This window comes from Eimeria mitis, genomic scaffold, assembly GCF_000499745.2.
Source record: "Eimeria mitis Houghton genomic scaffold, Emh_scaff177, whole genome shotgun sequence".
In the NCBI taxonomy this organism is placed as follows: Eukaryota; Apicomplexa; class Conoidasida; order Eucoccidiorida; family Eimeriidae; genus Eimeria; species Eimeria mitis.
In genome coordinates, this window is record NW_024015088.1 from 1 (window position 1) to 19859 (window position 19859).

At 51.0% G+C, this 19859-nt stretch overlaps 3 protein-coding genes across 3 annotated transcripts; 1 reads left to right on the top strand and 2 right to left on the bottom strand.

The window, feature by feature from the left end:
• Positions 1-1898: 1898 nt before the first annotated feature.
• On the bottom strand, positions 1899-7071 carry EMH_0002080 (uncharacterized protein; the record flags this gene model as incomplete). The annotated part of the gene is given in 11 exon segments (XM_038022349.1): positions 1899-1920; positions 1924-2186; positions 2382-2726; positions 3224-3508; positions 3684-3794; positions 4318-4701; positions 4861-5016; positions 5173-5325; positions 5440-5596; positions 6082-6147; positions 6404-7071. Coding segments are annotated over 11 exon segments (2610 nt in total).
• Positions 7072-8806: 1735 nt separating this feature from the next.
• Positions 8807-10751, bottom strand: EMH_0002090 (uncharacterized protein; the record flags this gene model as incomplete). Its single annotated transcript, XM_038022350.1, has 3 exons — positions 8807-9409; positions 9566-9796; positions 10005-10751. 3 exons carry the CDS (start codon positions 10749-10751, stop codon positions 8807-8809), a joined length of 1581 nt encoding a protein of 526 aa, XP_037878204.1.
• A 660-nt stretch (positions 10752-11411) lies between these two features.
• Positions 11412-16024, top strand: EMH_0002100 (WD repeat protein 35, related; the record flags this gene model as incomplete). Its single annotated transcript, XM_038022351.1, has 7 exons — positions 11412-11421; positions 11519-11601; positions 11719-12133; positions 12241-13368; positions 13566-14064; positions 14275-15698; positions 15891-16024. 7 exons carry the CDS (start codon positions 11412-11414, stop codon positions 16022-16024), a joined length of 3693 nt encoding a protein of 1230 aa, XP_037878205.1.
• Between the last annotated feature and the right edge of the window lie 3835 nt (positions 16025-19859).

Consider the following 19859-nt stretch of genomic DNA (forward strand, 5'->3'; position numbering starts at 1 on the left):
TTAACCTGTTTGATATAAAGCATTCGCTTGGGTCTGGCTTTGGCTTGGTTTATATGGCAAGTACGTGCAAAACCCAGGTTAGGGCGGTGCTCCCATGTGCCTTCATCTCCGCAGGTGCTAACGGGCTCTCCTTCTCTATCTTTACTTTGCTCCCGCGGTAATGTAACGGGGGACTTTTTCGCTCGCCGCATCCTTCAAATGGAGCCTGTGCTAGGCTTACCAGGGTCTCTAGATTCCAATTAGTAGCAAGTGGAGTGCCCTGTATCTTAACGCCCGGTCGGTCTAAGCAATACAGCCACTAGCTGGTGCGTTAAGGGATACAGACACAATTCACTATCTGCTGTGCAACTGAGCAAACCAACAACCTGCCTATGAACGCAAGCTTGAGAAGCGTTCCGAGAGCAGATTAACCAGAATCAAAAGGAGCCAGTTCGGGAATCATAAAAATTGGGAACCGAAGTCCCTCAACATGCAGAGAGCTATCCCTAGGTCTATCAGCGAAACTACCGCGCCAACTTGAGACATTTGCAACTTGTTTAGGAACAGTTGCGTGTTTGATCCGTACCATCCCTCCAGCACTCTATGGTTCTCGAGAGCCAAGCAACTTCACTGCCACGCTGCATGGAAGCGTACTTATGCCATGCGTATAATGCAGGAACGCTACACCGACATTAAGGCTCTGCGCGGTCCGTAACTGAANGTACTTATGCCATGCGTATAATGCAGGAACGCTACACCGACATTAAGGCTCTGCGCGGTCCGTAACTGAACCGCTGAAAAAAAGAGGCCTCAGAGAAACTAAGTTCTCTCGCCTGAAGAAATGTGTGCCGAAAAAGGGGGCAATGACTCACCCAATCTACTTTTACTGTTGTTTGGGATGGGGATATATCTGTTTAAGCCCACATGTGGGACTAAAAGGAGTGTATGTGTGAATAAATTTGCCTACGCTGCCCCACCACGTATATTCTGCAGCTTCCGTGTATGGCCCACAACAAGAGATTCGAACTAAACTAGTTGTGAAAATAAAGCGACGTGCATTCTCGGGAATGCCGATTCTGGTCTTATTCCTTCGCAGCTCAGACTTGTTGATTTCGTCAGAAGCTTCACTTACACATCCGTACGTAGTAACCTTAGTAGGGCATATACTTCAAATTTGAGACAGATGAGCAGCTTCTGAAATGAACACCACCTCGAGCAGCACCTGCTAAAATGAACGCCATCTAGATAAAGTGTCTTTTAAGTGTGATGAGTGAATATTTTAATCGCTTTCACTGAGAATTCCTCCTCACACGTTAGGCCGATTTTGGTACACTTTGCACAGCACAGCATACCGCATCTCGTGAAATCCTACGAAGGGATTTCAACGTGAGAGCGGGCTGTGAACGTCGGCGCACTGTAAGCCTGCAAGTGATTGTTAATTTTCGCGTAATTGTCTAAACATATCCAAAACTGGATGGGCAAAAATCTGGTCAGCTCAGTAAGCAATTTTCTCTGCTACGGAGGTTCCACGTGTGTTGGGCTAGAACACCACAGCTCTGCCTACTTGACTTTTCCTGCTGAGAACGAAGGTAGCCACTGTTTTTTCGAGTCACACTCTGATTATTGAAAAGCGAAATACTTCCCACAACAGTTGGGTGATGAAGAGAGCAGCTCGCAGAAAAACTGTTGCCACCCCGCGCATTGGCCTGCTGCCAGGTTGAGCACACGTTGGCTCCCTCATTCACCTAACTCTCAGCTAAGGCTCCGAAATCTCCAGCAGCTTCCGACGAACTTGTTTATACCTTTCAGGGTAAAGGCAGCTTGGCTCCGTTGTTTGAAGTTCCTGCAGCAGAGCATGAATGCTACCCCCCTTTTCGGCAATTACACTGTAGCCCAAGCAGAGTAACTATGCATGAATTTCAGGCAGCTTGATATAGATAAGTNAGATCATCTGGGCCAGCTAGAAGAGCAGCTTCTGCTGCGGCTGCCAGGAGTTCGCTGCGGTCGTCCAAGCAGATGCACAAACTTTTGCAAATTTCGGTGGCAGCAGAACGGTTGATTATCAAGGGACGCTGTTTCAGCATTGCCTGTAAGGCGACCGCAGCAGCAAGGCGAATGTCGTCACGAGCGTCATCGAGCCGTTGCTGGAGAGGAGTTGCTGTTGCTGCAGCAAGCTGTTCCAGTGCTGCATGCTCTTCCCCGGCCCCCTGTGCAAACCAAAAAGTGTGGGGTTCAAGCCCCACGACATGTGATGCAGTAATAGATGCAGCAGAACAGAGAGAACGCCCGCTGTAGTTTCTTCGGCATTACGGTAAGAAACATTGCTTGTAGGGACGAGACACTGAATGGCAGTTTTGGCTCCACACAGCAGTGATGTCATCCAGCAGGGCTCGCAGGCTCACGTGGAGGTCCAAGAATAACTGGCGAACAACTCCAACAGATAAGGAACGCACGTCCGCGTTCCAGTCATCATCCATACAGGAGACCAGCAAAGGGGAAAGCAACGACAGTGCCGCTATGAGTGGCTTAGCTTGTACTTCGTTTTCATTTGTCTCTTTTGACACTGCATCAAACTCAGCTTTCCTTTCGTTTGCCGGCGTCAGCTGCCCGAATGTTCCCATTTCATTGACGTCTCCATTGCTTGGATTTTCATGCCCCTCCTCGGTCTGTTGGTGGGGTGTCGGTACGGGAGGAATGCTGCTTGGTGACAGCGTTGGAATTATTTGCGAAACGCATAGAAGGGCGACCTGAATAACTTCACCGCCCTGGATTAGCCGGATGTGTGCTCTGTTCACGATCGTTGTGAATTCTGCGCTTGGATCTGCGTGTCAATTTATATCCCTTGCGTACCTTGCGCAACTTTGCATTTGCTTCCCCGGGTCGCCAACGGAGATTCGGTACAAGTAAGTGTTCCAGTAGCCAGCCCGCATAAGGCCTGACAGAATACATGTTTCGCACGGCCACACCTCTGCGTAAGTTTTGAACCAAGCCTGCCTGAGATACTTCAGCGACACCACCTCACGCGGGGACGTACCGTGCAAGTGGAATGAAAAATCTTAAGGAAAATAGTGCTAGGCAGGCTCCGAGAATATCACCACGCACTGGTGCTGTAGCTTCCTGGGCGGTTCCTTGTCTCTGCAGCAGCTGGGCCGCAAGCAACACACGTAATATTCTCGACTGTTTATCACCGCCTAACATGAAGTAAGATTTTTCCTCACGCCTGTGGATCCATGCACTGTCGTACTTTTACGAGATCCCGCATCCTCAGGCAATTCGCAGCGCTTGAGACCTCTTCGGCATCTGCAGCTTCCTGTGCTCCATGGAGAGCCCGGAGCAGCAACAGCCTCCGCGGATCATTGCTACTCCACAGCATGGGCAAGCTGGGTCTTGCTTGCATCATCGGAGAGGGTGGGCTAGCACTCTCCTCTCTAGCAAAGTCACCATGCAGTTCGCGTGCAATAAGATCGTCAAGAAAAGCAAGATATAGCTTGAGTGGCCCTTCACCAGTGCACTCGCAGACGCATGCCACCTGCCACACATACCATGGCAGCCGTCAAATGCCCAAAACCGAAACTTCAACAGCAGCAAGGATGGATTGCGGCCCATTTGTCGGTGATCATCACATAACAGAACCATTTGAAAACAAAGAAGCACTAGTGAACACGAGGTGGTATGCTCCTAGTGAACAAATAGAAGTGTCCTACCGCCTCTCTGGCTATATCCTGATGGCTTCGCGTGTCTATCTGCTGTAGTAGTGCTGCGGCAAAGAGGCTCTTAGCTTCCACTTGGCAGAGCTCCCGAGCTGCATGCAGCAGCTGTAACAGGGGAGCAGCTGTAAAAGGCATAAATTCATCGTTGTCTCTGCCGCATTCGGCGCTTTGCATTTGTTCTATTATTCGCACCAACAGCCAGACTTCCTTTCTTCCTAGCCCATAGACACCACGATGAGTCGCATGCCCACTTCCCTTGTGCTCGCGCTCGTTCTGATCCTGCCGCATCCTTCGCTGTTCGCTATGTGGTTTAAGTCCCCTCAAAANCGGAAGGTGGCTTTTGCTGACTCCGGTGGCATTTAGATGAATTCAACCCAAGTGCATGCACCACGAACTGGTATCCTCCAGAGAACCTCTGCAGGAACGCTTTTTCATCTTGAGAAACCAGATCTGAGCAGTTGCTTATTTTATGTTCTGCGCCGTCTGCAGGAGCAGAGCTGCTGCTGTCGGCAACGGCAACAGCTAGCGCTTGCTTCTTGCACTCTATGTACAGGCCAGCTTCCTTATGCAAACCTAGCTGGGTAGCGATCACTGGAAGCCAACAACATGGTGGTAAGAGCAGCGCTACCTGTCCCGCGCACTGGAGTGCAAGCTCAACAGCTTCGAGGGAGTTGCACAGTGAACTGCAGGCTCCCAATTCTTGCAAGCCTCCGCGATGCCACGGCTCGCTGACGTTGGTGCTGTTGCAGTCATTGCTCGCTTCGTTTTCGCCCTTTATCTCCCTGAGTATGGCGTGTTGCACAAGCAACAGCAGAGGAGACCACTGATGCTGCTCATCCTGCCTGTTTCCCGGAGGCCGTCCTTCTCCGATAGCGCACGTTTCGTAAAGCTGCATCAGTAAATGCGGCAGTTGATGCAGCAAGCGAAACCCGCTCATTGGCATTAAGGCAGCAAGAGCCCTCAAGGAAGCAAGCCTCTCGTCAGCCGACCAACTTGTTAGGCGAGGCAACAGCTGCAAAGGTAACAGGAGAAAACAACAAGTTTCACCTCTTCTAGGGGAGTACGAATTTTTCCATTCGTCCACAGGGATATCGCACCTCCCGAATTGCAGTACGTAGACGCAGGCCTGCGCGTTTCGTGAGTCACAAAAGAATGCACCTAGTTGCCTTACGTCAGCCATCAACTCTTTCAAGTATAACCCTGCCAATTCAGTTGGCGCCTCTCTACAATAGCCCGTTGACTTGTAGAGTTCGGAAGTCTCATCGTCTGCTTCACAAGGGGATAACGGAATCCGTGACGTTTTGTGTGGCCCGTCGTCTTCATTTTCCTAAGGCAGTAGCGGATTCCATCTACACCTAGTACGATAAAAGTAGCGGGGTCACGTTTCGTCATTCCGGAGCAACACTCTCAACGGCTGCATGTGACTGCAAAATTGATCCACTTTCAACTCATATGCGCATATCGCAGGGGGTCGCTCCCTCACCTCTAAAAGGTCGTCACTGCTGCCTGTATCGTCGTTTGTGAGCTCATCTTCCTCACTGCTGAGTTTCTGTGATTGCGATCTCGCTTTTTCTCTCCTCCACTCTCGCCTTTGTTCTCTTTTCCGGGACAGGGACACGCACCGAGGTGCAAGGCTCTGCAGCGCGCGAACAGAGTTCACCTCCAGCATATGAATTTGGAATATGCAGCCCTCCCTACAGCTTTAATAGCAGCTCAAGCACGAATCGTTCTGCAAGACCTTCTTCCTTACAAGGAGCGCTTCTTCTGCCTCCCGGGCCACCTCCTGGTCGGCGTCGCCCATCAAAAGCAATAAGAGTTGCAGAAGGTTTGGCAACACTTTCCGTCTCAGTAAGACTCGCGGAGACATCTCCTGTACCAACCGCCTCAACATCTGCACCATTTTCAGCCTGTGGTCGCGACGAAAACACCAACAAAGTATGATGAGTACCATCACTTTCCGTCCGTGCCCAGGCATGTGACTCACTCTGCCTTAAACGACTCTGGGAAGCGCTTACTTATTCTCCACGGCAGCTTCCTGTTGTAGCAGGGGTCTGATTGCTGTAGCTGCTGCCCTTATATGGCTTGCCGCAGCAGCAACATCTTCTTCAGCAACAGTCGCACAAGAGGATATCGACCCCAGCAGAGCGTCGCAGGCCGCTGTCGCTTGCTGCAAATCACGAACAACGCCTGACAGTTCGCACTTCCCGTAGGACATTCTTCGGACTACTCCCTAAACGATAGTTTTCATCGAGCGTGTCTTTGTCCAAATTTACTCCAGTCACGTTATCTAGACGCCATAGAACAACTTGAGGAACCTATTTCGCCTACAAAACTATTTGAATTTTCCTGTGTGCGTTGAGCATTCGAAGATTCTTCAAGAACTTGTGCCTACCCATCTGACTGCTCGTTGAGGTCTAGCCAGGCAGCCAACGAGACGTTCCAGTAGCGGTTTGCAGCTCTGAAGAATAACAGTCAACGTGTATGGATATGGATACCGATATGGTGTCAATGGCCCAGATCTGCAGTTGGGTTTACGCTACACAGATACGGGTCCACAGGGAAGAAAGGCATTTCCGACACGACGATTTAGTTCGAAGGCACTACATTTTACCTGAAGCAACACGGAAACTTGCAACTTTTGTGAAATTGCAGACAGAAGCCTGCATGCCTCAATGGCATTGGACGGGCTTTTGTCTTTGAGTGCGCCNGCGTACTGCAACAGGAGGTACTGCAGGAGCTGCATATTAATAAGTCGGAGTTCTTCGCTTTTTTCCACTTCTCCAGAGGCATCTTTAAGTCTTTCTGCAATGACTAATACCAGGGACTTTACTGCTTCTGAGTGGCCAGCGCTGCTGCTGCTGAGGTAGCTACCGTCAGCAGCGCCGGCACGGCCACGGAAGAAGGCGGCACCCACGGGGCAACTGTTGCAGTCTCCTCCCCAGGGGTAGGTGTTGTCGCCTGTATCTTTACTGCCCATGCAAATGAGGATTACCTCACGCCTTGAAAGAAAATGCTTTACGACTAACTGAACAAGGTCTAACGCCGTTGCCCGGCAAGACTCTGATGCCTCATCGGCACACAAGACAGAGATTGGAGCATAAACGCTACTTAAAAACACTCCAGAAAAGGGGCAGGCTTGAGGTGTATGGTCCTTTTGGAGGCTTTTCTGGTTGTCGCCACTTGTCGCAGCGCGGTCAGTTTCTGCCGCTCTTTTCGCAGCTTCCTCTTCGTACACGCGAAGGATGGACCTGGCTCCTTGGAGGCGGGTCACCCTATTGCTGTCACTAAGCCTATTAAGGTCCCTGCGTAACAGTTGTAGTAGTTGCTGTTGTTGCTGCTGCTGCGTCAGCAAGGTTTGAGGGAGCACCTGTGGCGCCGCCATTGCTGTGGTACGCCACCACAAGGAACGGTTCCGCCAGCCTTATTTCCAGAACTCTGGATCCTTTAGATAACAAGAACACTTTCATTTGGATGGGCCAGTTTTTGTAAGGGGTGGACCGCCAGCTACGCTGCGAAAGATTTGAACGCAGCCGCCGACCAGTGGGGTCATTCGTTGGGCCCCGTGCCGTGTCTCCGAGTTGTGGTACTCTCCGATTCAACTGAAAATGTCACCTAAGTGCAACTGAAAATTCACTTTTAAGCTCATTTTCTGAATTACCTCAACTCTGCTTTAGCCTCCGTTGGGCAGGAGAGTAGTGGAGGAGATAAATGTCTCGAGGAATTTCCTCGGTGACCCAGTTGCATCGAGCGAATTGTGCTGCGTGCACTACATAAATATNAGCCCAAAACATGTAAATTAACAGGCTTAGCAGCACTGGAGATAATATATAGTTGTAATTTTTGCATAGTGAATTCCGGCGCTTTGAAGCCGGCCCAGTGTGCCGGCGCCTTGATGACACTTGGCTCAGAACAGGTTTCAGTAGTAGAGCTTGTTAGTATCAACTCTGTCTCAGTGTTTTATCGTGTCTTCTGAGCACTGACTTTGGGTTCCAAGCAAGTTTACTCTCAACTGCTGTAGAAGGCTGATTTTCCAGTGACCCAGTTCGCCCCTGTCATCGTAAAGAGCGGCGAACTTCTCTGCCTCTGGTTTGTACCTTTCTCTATTGGTCTCAGCGTTCCAGGCATTTGCATAGCCAAACGACGCCGACTATTTCTGGAGTGCCTCCACCTTCAACACACGGCAAACCTTGACCGGGCTAACTCGTCCGAGTTGTAAACTTCTCTTAGGCCATCAAAGACGCAGTGTCGTCACTTCTTGCATGTGTCTGTATGCATATCACTTCGCATATACGCACTGAAAGGGACCGAAACGCGTGGCTTGGGGCATCCCACCCTACAGATATGTGGGCGTATTTCTGGCTGAGCACCCCCCTCGCCACCTTGAATCTCGATCTCAGCTGACCACGAGCAATTCGGGCAACAGAGCAAACGTGTCGCTGAATAAAATGCTATGCCAGTCGCAAGGCAGTTTTTTCAGCGAAGTTTTCGAATAAAAGCGTATGCATACAGTGCACAGCAGCAGCATCAGCTGTTCTAATGCATAATCAGCCGCCGTAGGCTGCGTACACTGTGGTTACAATGCGTAGACACGCTTTTAGTTAGACAGGCATCTTTTATATGTATTTAGGTGGCTCTGCATCCTGGGTGCCAAGTAACCCGTCATCTACTGATTATTGTTTGAATGGGTTTCAGCCCAGAGATCGGCACCTGAATTATGGACATTTGTCTGTCGTGGAACATCGCTTCCAACAACTGTCCATGCTTAAAAACTTATCATCCACAGTTTCGACATACTCTAACGTCACCTCGGCAGTGAAAGCCGGTTTCAGTCCCATGCTGAATAGCTCGACGGAAAAGGGAACCAGACACATTTGGGATAACATGGCCTCAGCAGTACTGGTCAGCCGAACTCATGACTAGGAATAGCGGCTACTTGTTGCACAAGGACTTGTTGGGCACTCTTTAATAAGCCAGTCTGGTAGAGACGAGGAGTTTCTTTGCTCTCAAAGAGGGACACCAGGAATGAGGTCGCCGCAGAGTAGTGACGACTGCTCAATGCCCCTACATAAGCACCTCTTAAAAAGCGAGCCCCATTCGCTTTTAAGAGTGTAGTTTGCTCAAGCGGAGGTTCCACGAACTACGTTGATGGCATCCTGTTCTATGCAGGGTGTCGGCGATCGAGGAGCTGCTGTGTCCCCATCGCCATCCTTACTTTTAAGAGGTACATATAAACTGCTCTGACGCAGCAACCTGTTTTTGGCCTTTTCCAGGATGCGCCAGTCTGCTCCAGCTGCTTTTGCTGCTGCAATGCCCTGTTCAGCGAAACGCTGCAAAGCAAGGTCTGCTTCGCGTAGTTTGGCGTTCGCCTTCCTCTCCTCCTCAAGAGCTTGCTCCCGCTGCTGCTTTTTCGACTCTTGCCTTTCCCTTGCCTGACGCTTCTGCTCCTCCCCTACTTTCCAACGGTTGAGGCGCTGCTCCCGAAGCTTTCGTTCTTCTTCTGCTTGCGCCGCAGCTGCTGCCTGTTGAAGGGATTCAGCATATTCTGCGTCTTCCCTTGTCTTTCTCTCCCTTTCCCTTCGTTTTGCTTCAACCTGGTTGTCTCGACTCTCCCTCAGCTCCAGCTGCATGGCCACTCTCCTAAGCTGTTTTGCCTCTTCTGCCTGTTTGACATCTGCTTCAAAACGTGCAGCCTGAATTTCTTGGTGCCTTGCTTCTTCGGCCTAAATAAAGCGGCACCAAGTGGAAGCAGCATCAGGAGCTGAAGTTCTCCCAGCACTAAGGCGAGATAACGGGAATACACCGTACTGCTTACGCCGCATCCTCCTGGCTCACGGCTCACGGAAACATCGACTCGAAATATCAGATGTAGTATTTACCTGAGCAATTGCCAGCGCTGCAGCTCCTTTAGCTGTAAGCCGTTCACTTCTCTCCAGGGCCCAAGCCCGGAGTTCTTCCCTCCTCCGTCGTATCATTGCCTCTCTCTGCTGAAGTTTTGCAGCGCACGCGAAAGCTAAGGCTTCTTCAGCTTTTTGCTGGGCTTCGGCCGCCTTTCTCCGACCTTGAAGTTCTTCATTCGCCCTCACGAGTTCTCTGTAAAGTCGTTTAGACTGCAGCAACGCCACTGTCAGAGACGCAAGACGGGCAACGTCACAACCAAAAGAGCAGTACCGCAGCAATGCTTAGGTCAACCGCGCTGCAGCTAAATACATGTCACGTACTATTCAGTGTGAATTGCTTGAATTACATTGGCTAGCCACTGTCAGTGTGAAAGAAACCAGCCAGGAAACATCCAGGCAATTCACGTGCGGAGAGGACCTCTGCAAGCTTTGCTTTCTCTGCGTCGCGTTCTGCTTGTTGCTCCTCCTCCAGTTGTCTTTTAGTTTCTTCAGCTTCGGAAGCTAGCTTGTCGGCTTCCTGTCTTTTCCGCTGGGCTATCTCGTTGATTTGCTGCCTTAGAATGGCTTGCGCTTGCACGACTTTCGCATGCTGCTCCTGCTTGTCACGCTGCTCTCTCTCAGCTAGTTGCCTGTTCGTATTCTGCTGTTCCCTCAGTAAGTCGAGTTGACGCATCTGTTCTATGGACCGCTTTTGCTCCGCCCATCTCAGCTGTTCTCTCTGCCCTGCTATCGTATCGGCGATCATCTGTGCCCGAATGAAAGTTCTAACCTTTTCATCTCTTCCTAAGGCCACTGCTTCTGCTCTCTCGATTAGAGCTTCTTCTAGCTGTTGCCGGCGCTTTTGTTCCTCTTGGTCTTGCCTGAGTAGCTCCTCTTCCCTTCGTCTTTGCTGCTCTTCGCGCTCGTGCAGTCTGCGTTGTCTTGCGTTGCAGAGCAAGTTTTGCCATCCCGAAACTCTTTCTGCTGCTTCTTTCTGTTTTTGTGCCATGCGTTGCAGCTCGATTTGCCTTTGAGGGTCCGAATCTTCGGGAATTCCCGAAGCAATGGCCTGTATCTGCTTCAGCTCACTCTGCAGGAGGGTCACTCCTGGCCCCCTTTGGGGACATGTTTCGAAACAACCCGCCCCTAAGGAGCTAGACAATTCGCTGAAGGAATGCTCTTCCATCTTCGAAGAATTCTAGCAACTTCCGGGGAGAAATTTCAGAGAAAACAGGATTGCAGGGAAGCTCCGAGCAGACTTGAAGGGCAAAGAGCATTGCCACATGTATACGTATCATGCATGTTCCGCAGGACCTGGAGCCCAGGAAACTCAAAATGGTGTTAGATAGAGAGCAATAAACCATGTACAAACCACGTATGGAGTTGATAGTAGTACATTGCCCGCCGCAGCTCGTGCCAGGGCTGCCGACGCCACAGCGGAACTAGTTGCATTCAAGTATAGTGGATCGGTCGCCCCGCTCCGGTCTACACGTTGTTAGGGCATTGCAATTGTGTAATTAATACATTCTAAATGCGGCTCCCAGTAGCATGCGGAAAATTTTCNGAGCCGCCCAACAGCCAACTCGACGCCATCACTGGTAGGTGCACAGAATAATGAATGAACAAGGCCCCCGAAGAAAAACTCTGTTTTTGAAATTCGTTTTTTTCTTCACCATTTGTCCTTATCGCCCGTGGCGTAGGACTGAAGTGACCCGACTGCGAGAGACGTCTCCATACTTTCGCCCTCGTGCCGTGGCGTACCTGTAGCTACCCTTCTGTGAAGGCCCTGAGCCCATTTCTCTTCTAGAAGGATGTCTATTCACTGCTTTCTTGAAGGAGCACTGTCATGCAGCTCGGTGCGCAGCGCTGCCTGGCAGGGGGAGTGGCTGCTCCTCGGGACTGACTCTGGTAGCCTGAAGACCCTGAGAATCTCACCAGTGTCCCCCCTTGTAGGTCTATCTGGCTCTACGAACGCTGGGTCCATCGTAAGTGAAGATATTGAAGCCTGGCACACCCAGTGCCGCAGTGGACACACGGTGAGCTCGTGTCTGAATAGAGGCCTATCATGCTTTAATGGGAGCAGTTCCTGCACCCACCTCCAAGTACCTATGGACATACATTGTTCTTCTTCTGCTATGTGTACGCTGCTTCAGGGGCCCGTTTTCTGCGTGTCTGCAGACACTGTGTGTGGCTTACTAGCTACCGGAGATTCAGATGGAAGCATCCGGATCTGGGAAGAGGCTGAAGGAAAATGGAATCAGCTCTCTTCTTTTTGCCTTGGAGTCCCCGGGGTGTTGGTGGGTCTCCAGTGGGTCCCTTGCGGTGGCTGTTCTCCACAGATGTCCCTTTGTCTACTACACGATAATGGCCACCTGGTTTGTGTGACAGTTGAGGGCCAGCGCCTATGGTCGCGTGATGTGAAGAAGTGTTCCTGCTTCTGTGCTTCTCCCAATGGAACCGGTTTCGTCCTAGCGTCGAATGACGGCGAAGTGAGCCTTCATGACTCTCGGGGTATTTACATACGGAAGCTGGGTTCGAAGGTTGAGGCTGCAGGGCAAGGAGTAGCGGGTGAGCCAGCTGCTCTTGGGCTTTCGTACCAACTCCTTCGTAGTAAATTATATTGCCACCCGTCTCTGAAACATTGACAAAATTGCGTTTCCTGTTTTTGTGGGCAGCTCTAGCATGGCAGCCAGGGTCTTGGGCCTTCCGACCAATTCTAGCTGCGTATGCAAATGGCAAGGGCGTGCTCTTGCAGACGGATGGGGATGCTCAGCCACTTTCATTTGAAACCGGCCTTGCTTCATGCGTAGCTGCGTCGTGGAACCCCTCAGGCATGCTCGCAGCATTTCTGGGCCTCCCTGGTTTGGCTGCGTCATCCGTCGCAAGACATTCCGCCGGAAAACTGGAAGGAAGTGCAGCGGAGGAAAGAAGGCAGACCCCCGATGCCTGGACGCTACTGGTGCTGGTGCAGGCATGCGGTAAGATAGTTGTCACTATCAATTTGGCCAGCGCCGAACCACGGGAGCTGGCTTGGGCCGCCGGTGGCGAAAGGCTTGCTGCGGCGGCGGAAAATGGAATTTTCATCTTTTCCCTGCGCCGTCCTGCTGCGTGCTGCTCCTACGGTGAAAACACGGTGGCAGCGACAGGTCTCTTTCCCCGCAAGCAACTGACAACAGAGGTCTCCTTTCTGCGAGGACCAGGCGACTACCGTACAGTCAGACGGTTTCGGGGGCCCCGCTTTCTCGTATCGAGAGGATCTCTGTGTGCGGTCGTGCCGCAAGCCACACCTGCTCTGCCACCTACATTTTTGTGGCAAAGTGACCGTTTTGGTGCGTTGCTACAGCCACAGCATCAGGAAGGCCCCCACCGCCTCCCTGACGATAACGGCTTCCGAGAGTCGCCGACTGCCCTGAGAAGGCCGGCACGAGAAACGGGGCAGGAAGGTTTTCCTGTAGAATTATGCGACACTTCAGGCAACACTGTGGAGACCATTTTATCGCCTGTTGGTCCGACGCACGCCATTCTGCTACCTCACTGGCTAGTGATAGCAGGCAGCTCACACGATCTTTGGCTTTATCATTTGACCCGTAAAGAAAACAACAGAGCGGTGCCGCTGTCTGCACTTGTAGATTTGAACGTTGTTTGCGAGTTTTCTTCGAGAGACACAATCAACGGAAGTATATGCGCTTTAGATGGACGTGGCGAATCCCTAATAGTAGCGCGAACGACGGGGCAGTTGCTGCGGCTAAGGACCACGCTAACTACGCCCCATATTCAGCTCGAGGCCTCTGCCGTTACACCAAGTCGGCTATGCAGCCTGAAGCTCAACAGAGAAGCCACGGCCCTTGCAGGGATTGACTTGCAGGGGCGGCTGCATATCATAGCAGCCGCCGCTCCGCACGATAGTACAGGCAAGCTGCAATGCAATGGCCTTTAGCGGCTTCTGAGCAGCACTACTGTTAGTTTTTTTTTGCTACGNATGTTTTGAGGAGTGTCTCAGGCCACTCATCTTGTTTTGCCGCAAACCTGTGCGACCCCGTGGAAGCTGTGCTGGATTACATGTGGGCTTCAGACCACGACGACCTAATTGCAGTGCTCCAGCATATGGGGATACTGCTTCTCCACACTCGGTCTCAAGGCGGGGCTCCCTCCTTATTCTTGGGTGTCGAGGCACCTAAGGAACCACTCGTTGGACCCCTGTACCTGGTTGAGTTTTATAACCTGCGTGCAAGAGCTCTGTGCTTCTCCACGCTGTTGCAGCAAAAGATAGCTGAGCCTAAGCAAGAAGCAGTGAGAGTTTTTGAAGCAGAACCACTCCTGCAGATGCGGCATTTGCTGGGAGCCAGTCAAAAAAGACCAGGTGATTCAGGAGGGCTTGCCAGCCTGCAGAAGGCTGCCGCTTTCGCCGCCAGATTTAACCATCCCATCCTTTGGAGACTACTGGCCGAGGCTGCATTAGCATTAGAGGACCTGGGAATCACAGAGGAGGCTCTTGTACGGTAGGTGGTTTCAACTTCGTACCTTAATATTTTTACTTTGACAACGTAAACAGCGCAGTACCGCGCAGAGTAACACAACAATAAGATCACCCCTACAATAGGGAAATATTACACGTTCAATGAAGCGCCAAGCGTAGCCGTGGCCAAGCTACTTGCTAACATCTTTTCAGGGAGTGCTTCAGATTCTTCTCCCTTCCTGTGATCATTCAGGTGCGAGGACTACTGCAGCTTGCAGGTGCTCAAGCAGGCTCGCCTTCTAAATCCAAGGGCTGAAGGCAGACCCTTTATTGCCGCTTTGTCTGGAGATATCTTGGGGGCAGGTGCTTTTTATGAGGCTCAGCAGAAACCAGAGCACGCTGCCCATTTATTCAGTTCCTTCGGTATGTGGGATGCAGCGTCTGACACTTTGAAATTAGCTGTCTCTGCGCATAGCCGGGGAGAACAAAGTTCTTTAAGAAAGGTCAGAATGGCCTTGGCGGAGGCCTGGAAAGAACAGGGGAACTGGATACCGGCGATTGACCTTTACAGTTCTTTGAAACCTCAGGAAGGGCTTCTTGAGGTATACTTCCTCTCGGGGAGGTACGAAGAACTAGAAAGCCTCGTCTGTAAACTTTCTGATGTTGACCCAGAATTGCTCTTACGCGCAGCTCAGTTACTTGCGGCTGCAGGGAGGGGAGCTGCAAGCGCAGATGCCTTTCTCAAAGCAGGAAGAGCAGAGCTTGCAGTTGATGCTGCCCTGTATGGTGGAGAGTGGGTAAAGGCTGTTTCTCTAGCTCGTCAGCACTGTAACAGCACCAAGCTGCAGGTGGTAACCTCCGTTTACAGGAATGCAATGCAGCATCAACAGAAAAAATGCAGCAGTGCAGATGTTGTGGAAGCATTCCTTACTATAGGCGCATTTGAGGCTGCTGCCCACGAGCTTGCCAGACTTCCTAGACAGCTGGGCCATCTACTGCGGAACCCCCGAAAGCAGCGGAAGATGCACATCACGGCTGCGTTGCTAGCCCGGAAGCATCACTTGAGAGCCGGACACAAAACAATGGAGAGTTTAGACACTCCTTGCCTGAGTACCGCCTGCAACGCCACCAGTGAGAACTCTGCCCTCAAAGGAAGAGTGGCTCTCTCCATTTCCGCCAACTCCACCAGCGCGGAAGAGGAACACCATTGGCATAGTGCTGCGGCATGCCATCTGTACCTTCTCTGCTGCTTTCACTTGTCTGAAAAGCGAGCCCGCGCCGCTCTGTGCACGGCAGTGAGACTGTGGGAGTCTTACCAACGGGAGCTTTCTCTTTACCTCAGTGCTCAGCTCCTATTTATCTCAGCTTACAAGTCACAGGAATGGGACCTGTGCTCGCAAGCTTTGCACGCGATGCAAATGGATGCCCAAGTGCCACCTGGCGGAAAGCAGCGTCTAGATGCAACAAACCTTTTGGTATTTTCAAGAAGACAAGGTCTAGAGGCTCCACGAGCACCTCAGCTCCCCTGTCCCAACTGTAATGCGCTCAGCTCCTACTGGGAATGTTTTTGCCCATCCTGTGACTTTTCGTTCCCTTGGTGTGCAGCAACCGGTCTTCCTGTTCGCTACATCAGCTGCATTATGCAACGCAAGTCTGCGATTGAGATCGGAGGACACCGTAACCCAGCATTGCCAGTGTCTGCTACTTGCGCCGTCAGCTCCCCTGGTGATGCAGAGAATCTTTGGCCTTATGGGGGTCCATCTGTCCCGGAAGCTTGCAGTGTATGCGGCCTTCTTACTGCAGCATGGGGACCTGAGGGTCCGCTACGCTCCTGTCCGCTTTGCAGCCAGCCGTTTTCTTGTAATGCAGGGGAAGGCAGGCATTCCGAAATGCCGGTACAATCGCTAACCCCAGAAGACAGAGGATGGAGCTCCATCCTCAGCGTTAATCCTGAAGACATTCTCTGTCAAGCAGACTGTCTCAGCGAGCTTGTTTCAGCATAAAAAGCCCCCTTTTCCAACAAAACCACTACTGATGAGAACAAGGGAAGCATCTGCTACAACAGCTCTTCTGGTTTGTAGTAAACTAGAATCTCCATATAGGCGTCGGCATCAGATATCCTTAAGCCAGCATCCAGTTCCTCTGCCAGACTTTTTTGCTTCACGCTTGTCGTATCTAAAAGGGCGGTGTTTTGCGTCGATCGCAGAATTGGCCAAAAAATTACCACATCCTTCGTTTGGGTATACGAACTCCATAGACGCAGCTAGAAAACACAGTGTATAGGGTTAAGAAGGCATACATGAACGGTGAGGTACGCATATTGCGAGCGCTTGTCTTTGAACAGTGGTTTCTTGAGCGAACCTGCATGCAAGACAGGTAGCTATCGGTCAGGCACGGAATGTTTAGATACAGCAATCGTGATATAAAAACGTGTGGCAGAGGAACTGGGTGACACACCGCATGGTAGCGGCCCCTGCCAGGCAGTCGCCGTCAATTCATCTCGATCAGTACAACGACCGTCCGCACATCAGGACGTTGAATTAGGTTTGTTGCTTGTAGGATCTCATACCACTGGGTCGTGGCTAGCTCGCAACTTCTGGCGCCTGATTACAGCTAATCGATATGATAGTCCTCGCAGTTGGCCAGGTTCCTGTCTACGTTTTCCAGCAACCTGATGGTCAGCTTGCACAGCTCTTCCAACTGCTGGGATGCACAGTGCAGTAGATACTCCGGCGCAAGTGGGATTTCTTTTGTGGAATGACAAGTCCTGGCTAGGTCTACGCAATTGTGGAGGTTGGGCTTAATGATTCTACTGAGTCAACCTTGTTCTGGATAACTTAATATACAGGGTGAAAACGTGCAGACCACACGACAGAAGCTAGTTTTCGCAAGCCAGTCCAGGATCAGTCAGGGGGCCAATTCGTCTGTTTAGCCTGAATGTAAACTGCCTTCATGCAGCCCCAGTCTAGCGTCCGCTTACATGTATTACAACCTGATGCTGTTGCGATGCCTCCGCGTGCCGAACGTTTTTCGTATTCTAGAGCTTCAGCAAATACAAAAGACCGCGAGAGCACCCCAGTCTTATCACATCATCCGTGCAGATTGATAGGCCATAGTGACTGTTGTTTGTGAAGAGAGGAAAGGGTAACGCCCACCGGCATTTCCGCCGTGGATGAAGGTGGCGGAGATTCGTTCTATCAGATTTCGGAGAGTCACTTCACTAAAATGTCTTGATCCCGAAGTAGCGTTCCTGTGTGACCTAGACGTACCTGTCTACAATGTAATGAATCAGATTCAGACACCCCTTCGCTATTCCCTTCAAACCCCCGTCCTAAGAGCATCGGACCGCATTGGATGGAAGGGTTGAGCAGCCAAATCACTGATTCGACCCAAAGTTATTCATATGTGTTCATCGACGTCCTAGAGCATGGGGAGAATACGGCAGAATCTTACTTCTTGCCTTCGGAGCTTCCCGTGAAGAGTATTGATTTGCGGTTAGTGGAGTGTCAAGGCCGAAGGAGCTTGGTTCTACAGCCTGCAACGACCACCAATTCGTAACACTGACGGATTTCCTAAACTTGAGAATTACTTTCAATCTAGATCCGTTCCTTGTTTTCGACTGACAAANAAAGGGTGAACTTTTTCTGTGAGTCGCCTAGTTCGCCGCTTACCCCTAATGGACTGCAAAGGGGCGCCTACAGTTTTTAACCTCGTTTCTCAGAAATGTCTAACAGATTTGTGCCATGGACAATAGCATTGCTGTGCCTGCGGCTGCTGACGGTGCTGACCGGATATTTAAAAATCGAGCAGGCGATGGCAATCATTTTTACTAAGAACGGACAGAAGTGTGCCGTGTCTATCTAGATAACTTGCAGGACACTTTGCCCGCTGTCAGATTAGGATATACTACGTGGTATTTTAGCGGTCACTGGGCGGTCCAGCAATATGTAAGAGCTTCTGCAAGGAGAGAAGTTGACCAGCAAGCCGTCGTTTACGAAAGGAAACTGAAAAGGCTCCAGCATATTGTCTTTTGCGGATACTATCAGACTCTGTTCTGTGGCCTTTGCTGCCAGCCCAGTATACGCCTGGATATGTAAACAAGCAGTCAGAGAAACAAGCTTCAGAACGACTTGCCACGACATTCCTGGGGGAGGATGCTTGATGTTTGGAGTCTGGCGGCTGCCATCACCACATACTGGCTAATCAGTGTGCGAAGAGCCGAAAGTACCGTGGGTGCTAAACGGCGGGGTTCAGAGAGTCTTGTCCGGCCTAGGATGGAAAAGCATTTGCAATTAATGCCTCAGTTCACATGAATCGTCACAGTGGCCTGAGGGGCTCGCAAGCACAGGCTTCGTGGAAGTTTGTTGAAGCTACCCCGGAATGGTCAGGGGCCATTCTTGTACCAGGTACGCATAGCCTCCTCAGGCAGCCGCCATTTGAATGCAGCTTGCTAACGTATCTCATCGGAAAGGGAAAAGTAGCTACTCCAATATCAAGGTGAGTGGTGCAGCAGGGTGCCTTGCGTGTATTTACTGTTGTGCGTATACACACGTATGTATCAATGTATGTTGCCCACTCGAAACCTAGTAAGAGCCTTGCCAACTTAATTCGGTTCTCACACAGACAACAGAAAGAGTCTTGGAAAGGCTTCAGTTCGGGAGAGCTTGCGTTTGCTCCCACGGGTGCGGGAGGAGCTGCAAAGGCCGCGCAACTCTGTAAAGGCCGGGTTTCTTTTTCCGTCAGCCGCACGCGACTAACCAAGGTTGCTCTGGACTTCTACAATGTTTAGTGCAGGACATATGCATTGGGGAGGGGTTTACCCAGTTCGCTTCCACCTTGTTGCAGCGCAAGAGGGTCAAGGAATAATGGTCCGGAACCAATTTATTCCCGCACACAATGGTCCAGGAGCAATGCTGTCCACCCTCGTCATATCTGTTTAATGGAAACTGAATGGTTATCGTGGTGACAAATCATATATGGCTTAAACCTTTCTGCAGTTGGTATAATTAAATGACTTCAGTACAATGTTGCCTCCCCTCAGTACGGAGCCTCAGGGCAGAGGTCAACTGAAACTGTAAGCATGTTTAACCATCACCTGGGAGCCTCCATCTAAATGCAAAGTGCATCTAGCAGCACCCGTCCGTATGGGAACTTCAAGAGGGGTAAGGCGCACAATGACATATTTCTAACACGCGGGTTAATGCTACTGCTGGTTAAGGATAGTCACCGGTCCAGAGGCTTCTTCGGCCATCATTGTAGAAACTAAGACGTGCATCGGGCACACTGCCCTAGCAAAGCATATTCCTGGCGTGCTTGCCGCATTCTGAATACCGCGCAAGCTTTCCAGAGCAGAGCCACTTGCAAAGTGGACGCTCTCACTAGGATCCCGGACAAGAACTCAGGTTCTCGGCGTCTGCGCAGAACATGCGGTTTGGGCCTGCCTCGGGAGTCCTGAGCGTGTGGCTTTTGTCGCATCTAGTGAAAACTAGAACTGGGCACAACGATATTGGCATTTCCTATCACATTTTACTTCCAAGTTCCTCTTCGCATGGCTTGCTGTAACCTCGCGAGCATGCATGCGTGCGTTTTACCTAAAGGCTTGAACGCAGTCATCCGAGAGTCCTTTTGAGTCCCTTTGGAACTCTCCATGCAATTACGTCACATGCAATTACGTTACAGTGTAGTTCGGCGACGAAGTGAGTTGACACCGTCCCCGTGGCCGTCCGTCTCACAGCGTGACCCCTGCAATTAGTAACTGGCCTGAATTTACATCTGCCCCGTATGAATAATGGCGCCTTTTTCTCAGCAAATTGGATATGCCCCCGTCAAAATCCATAG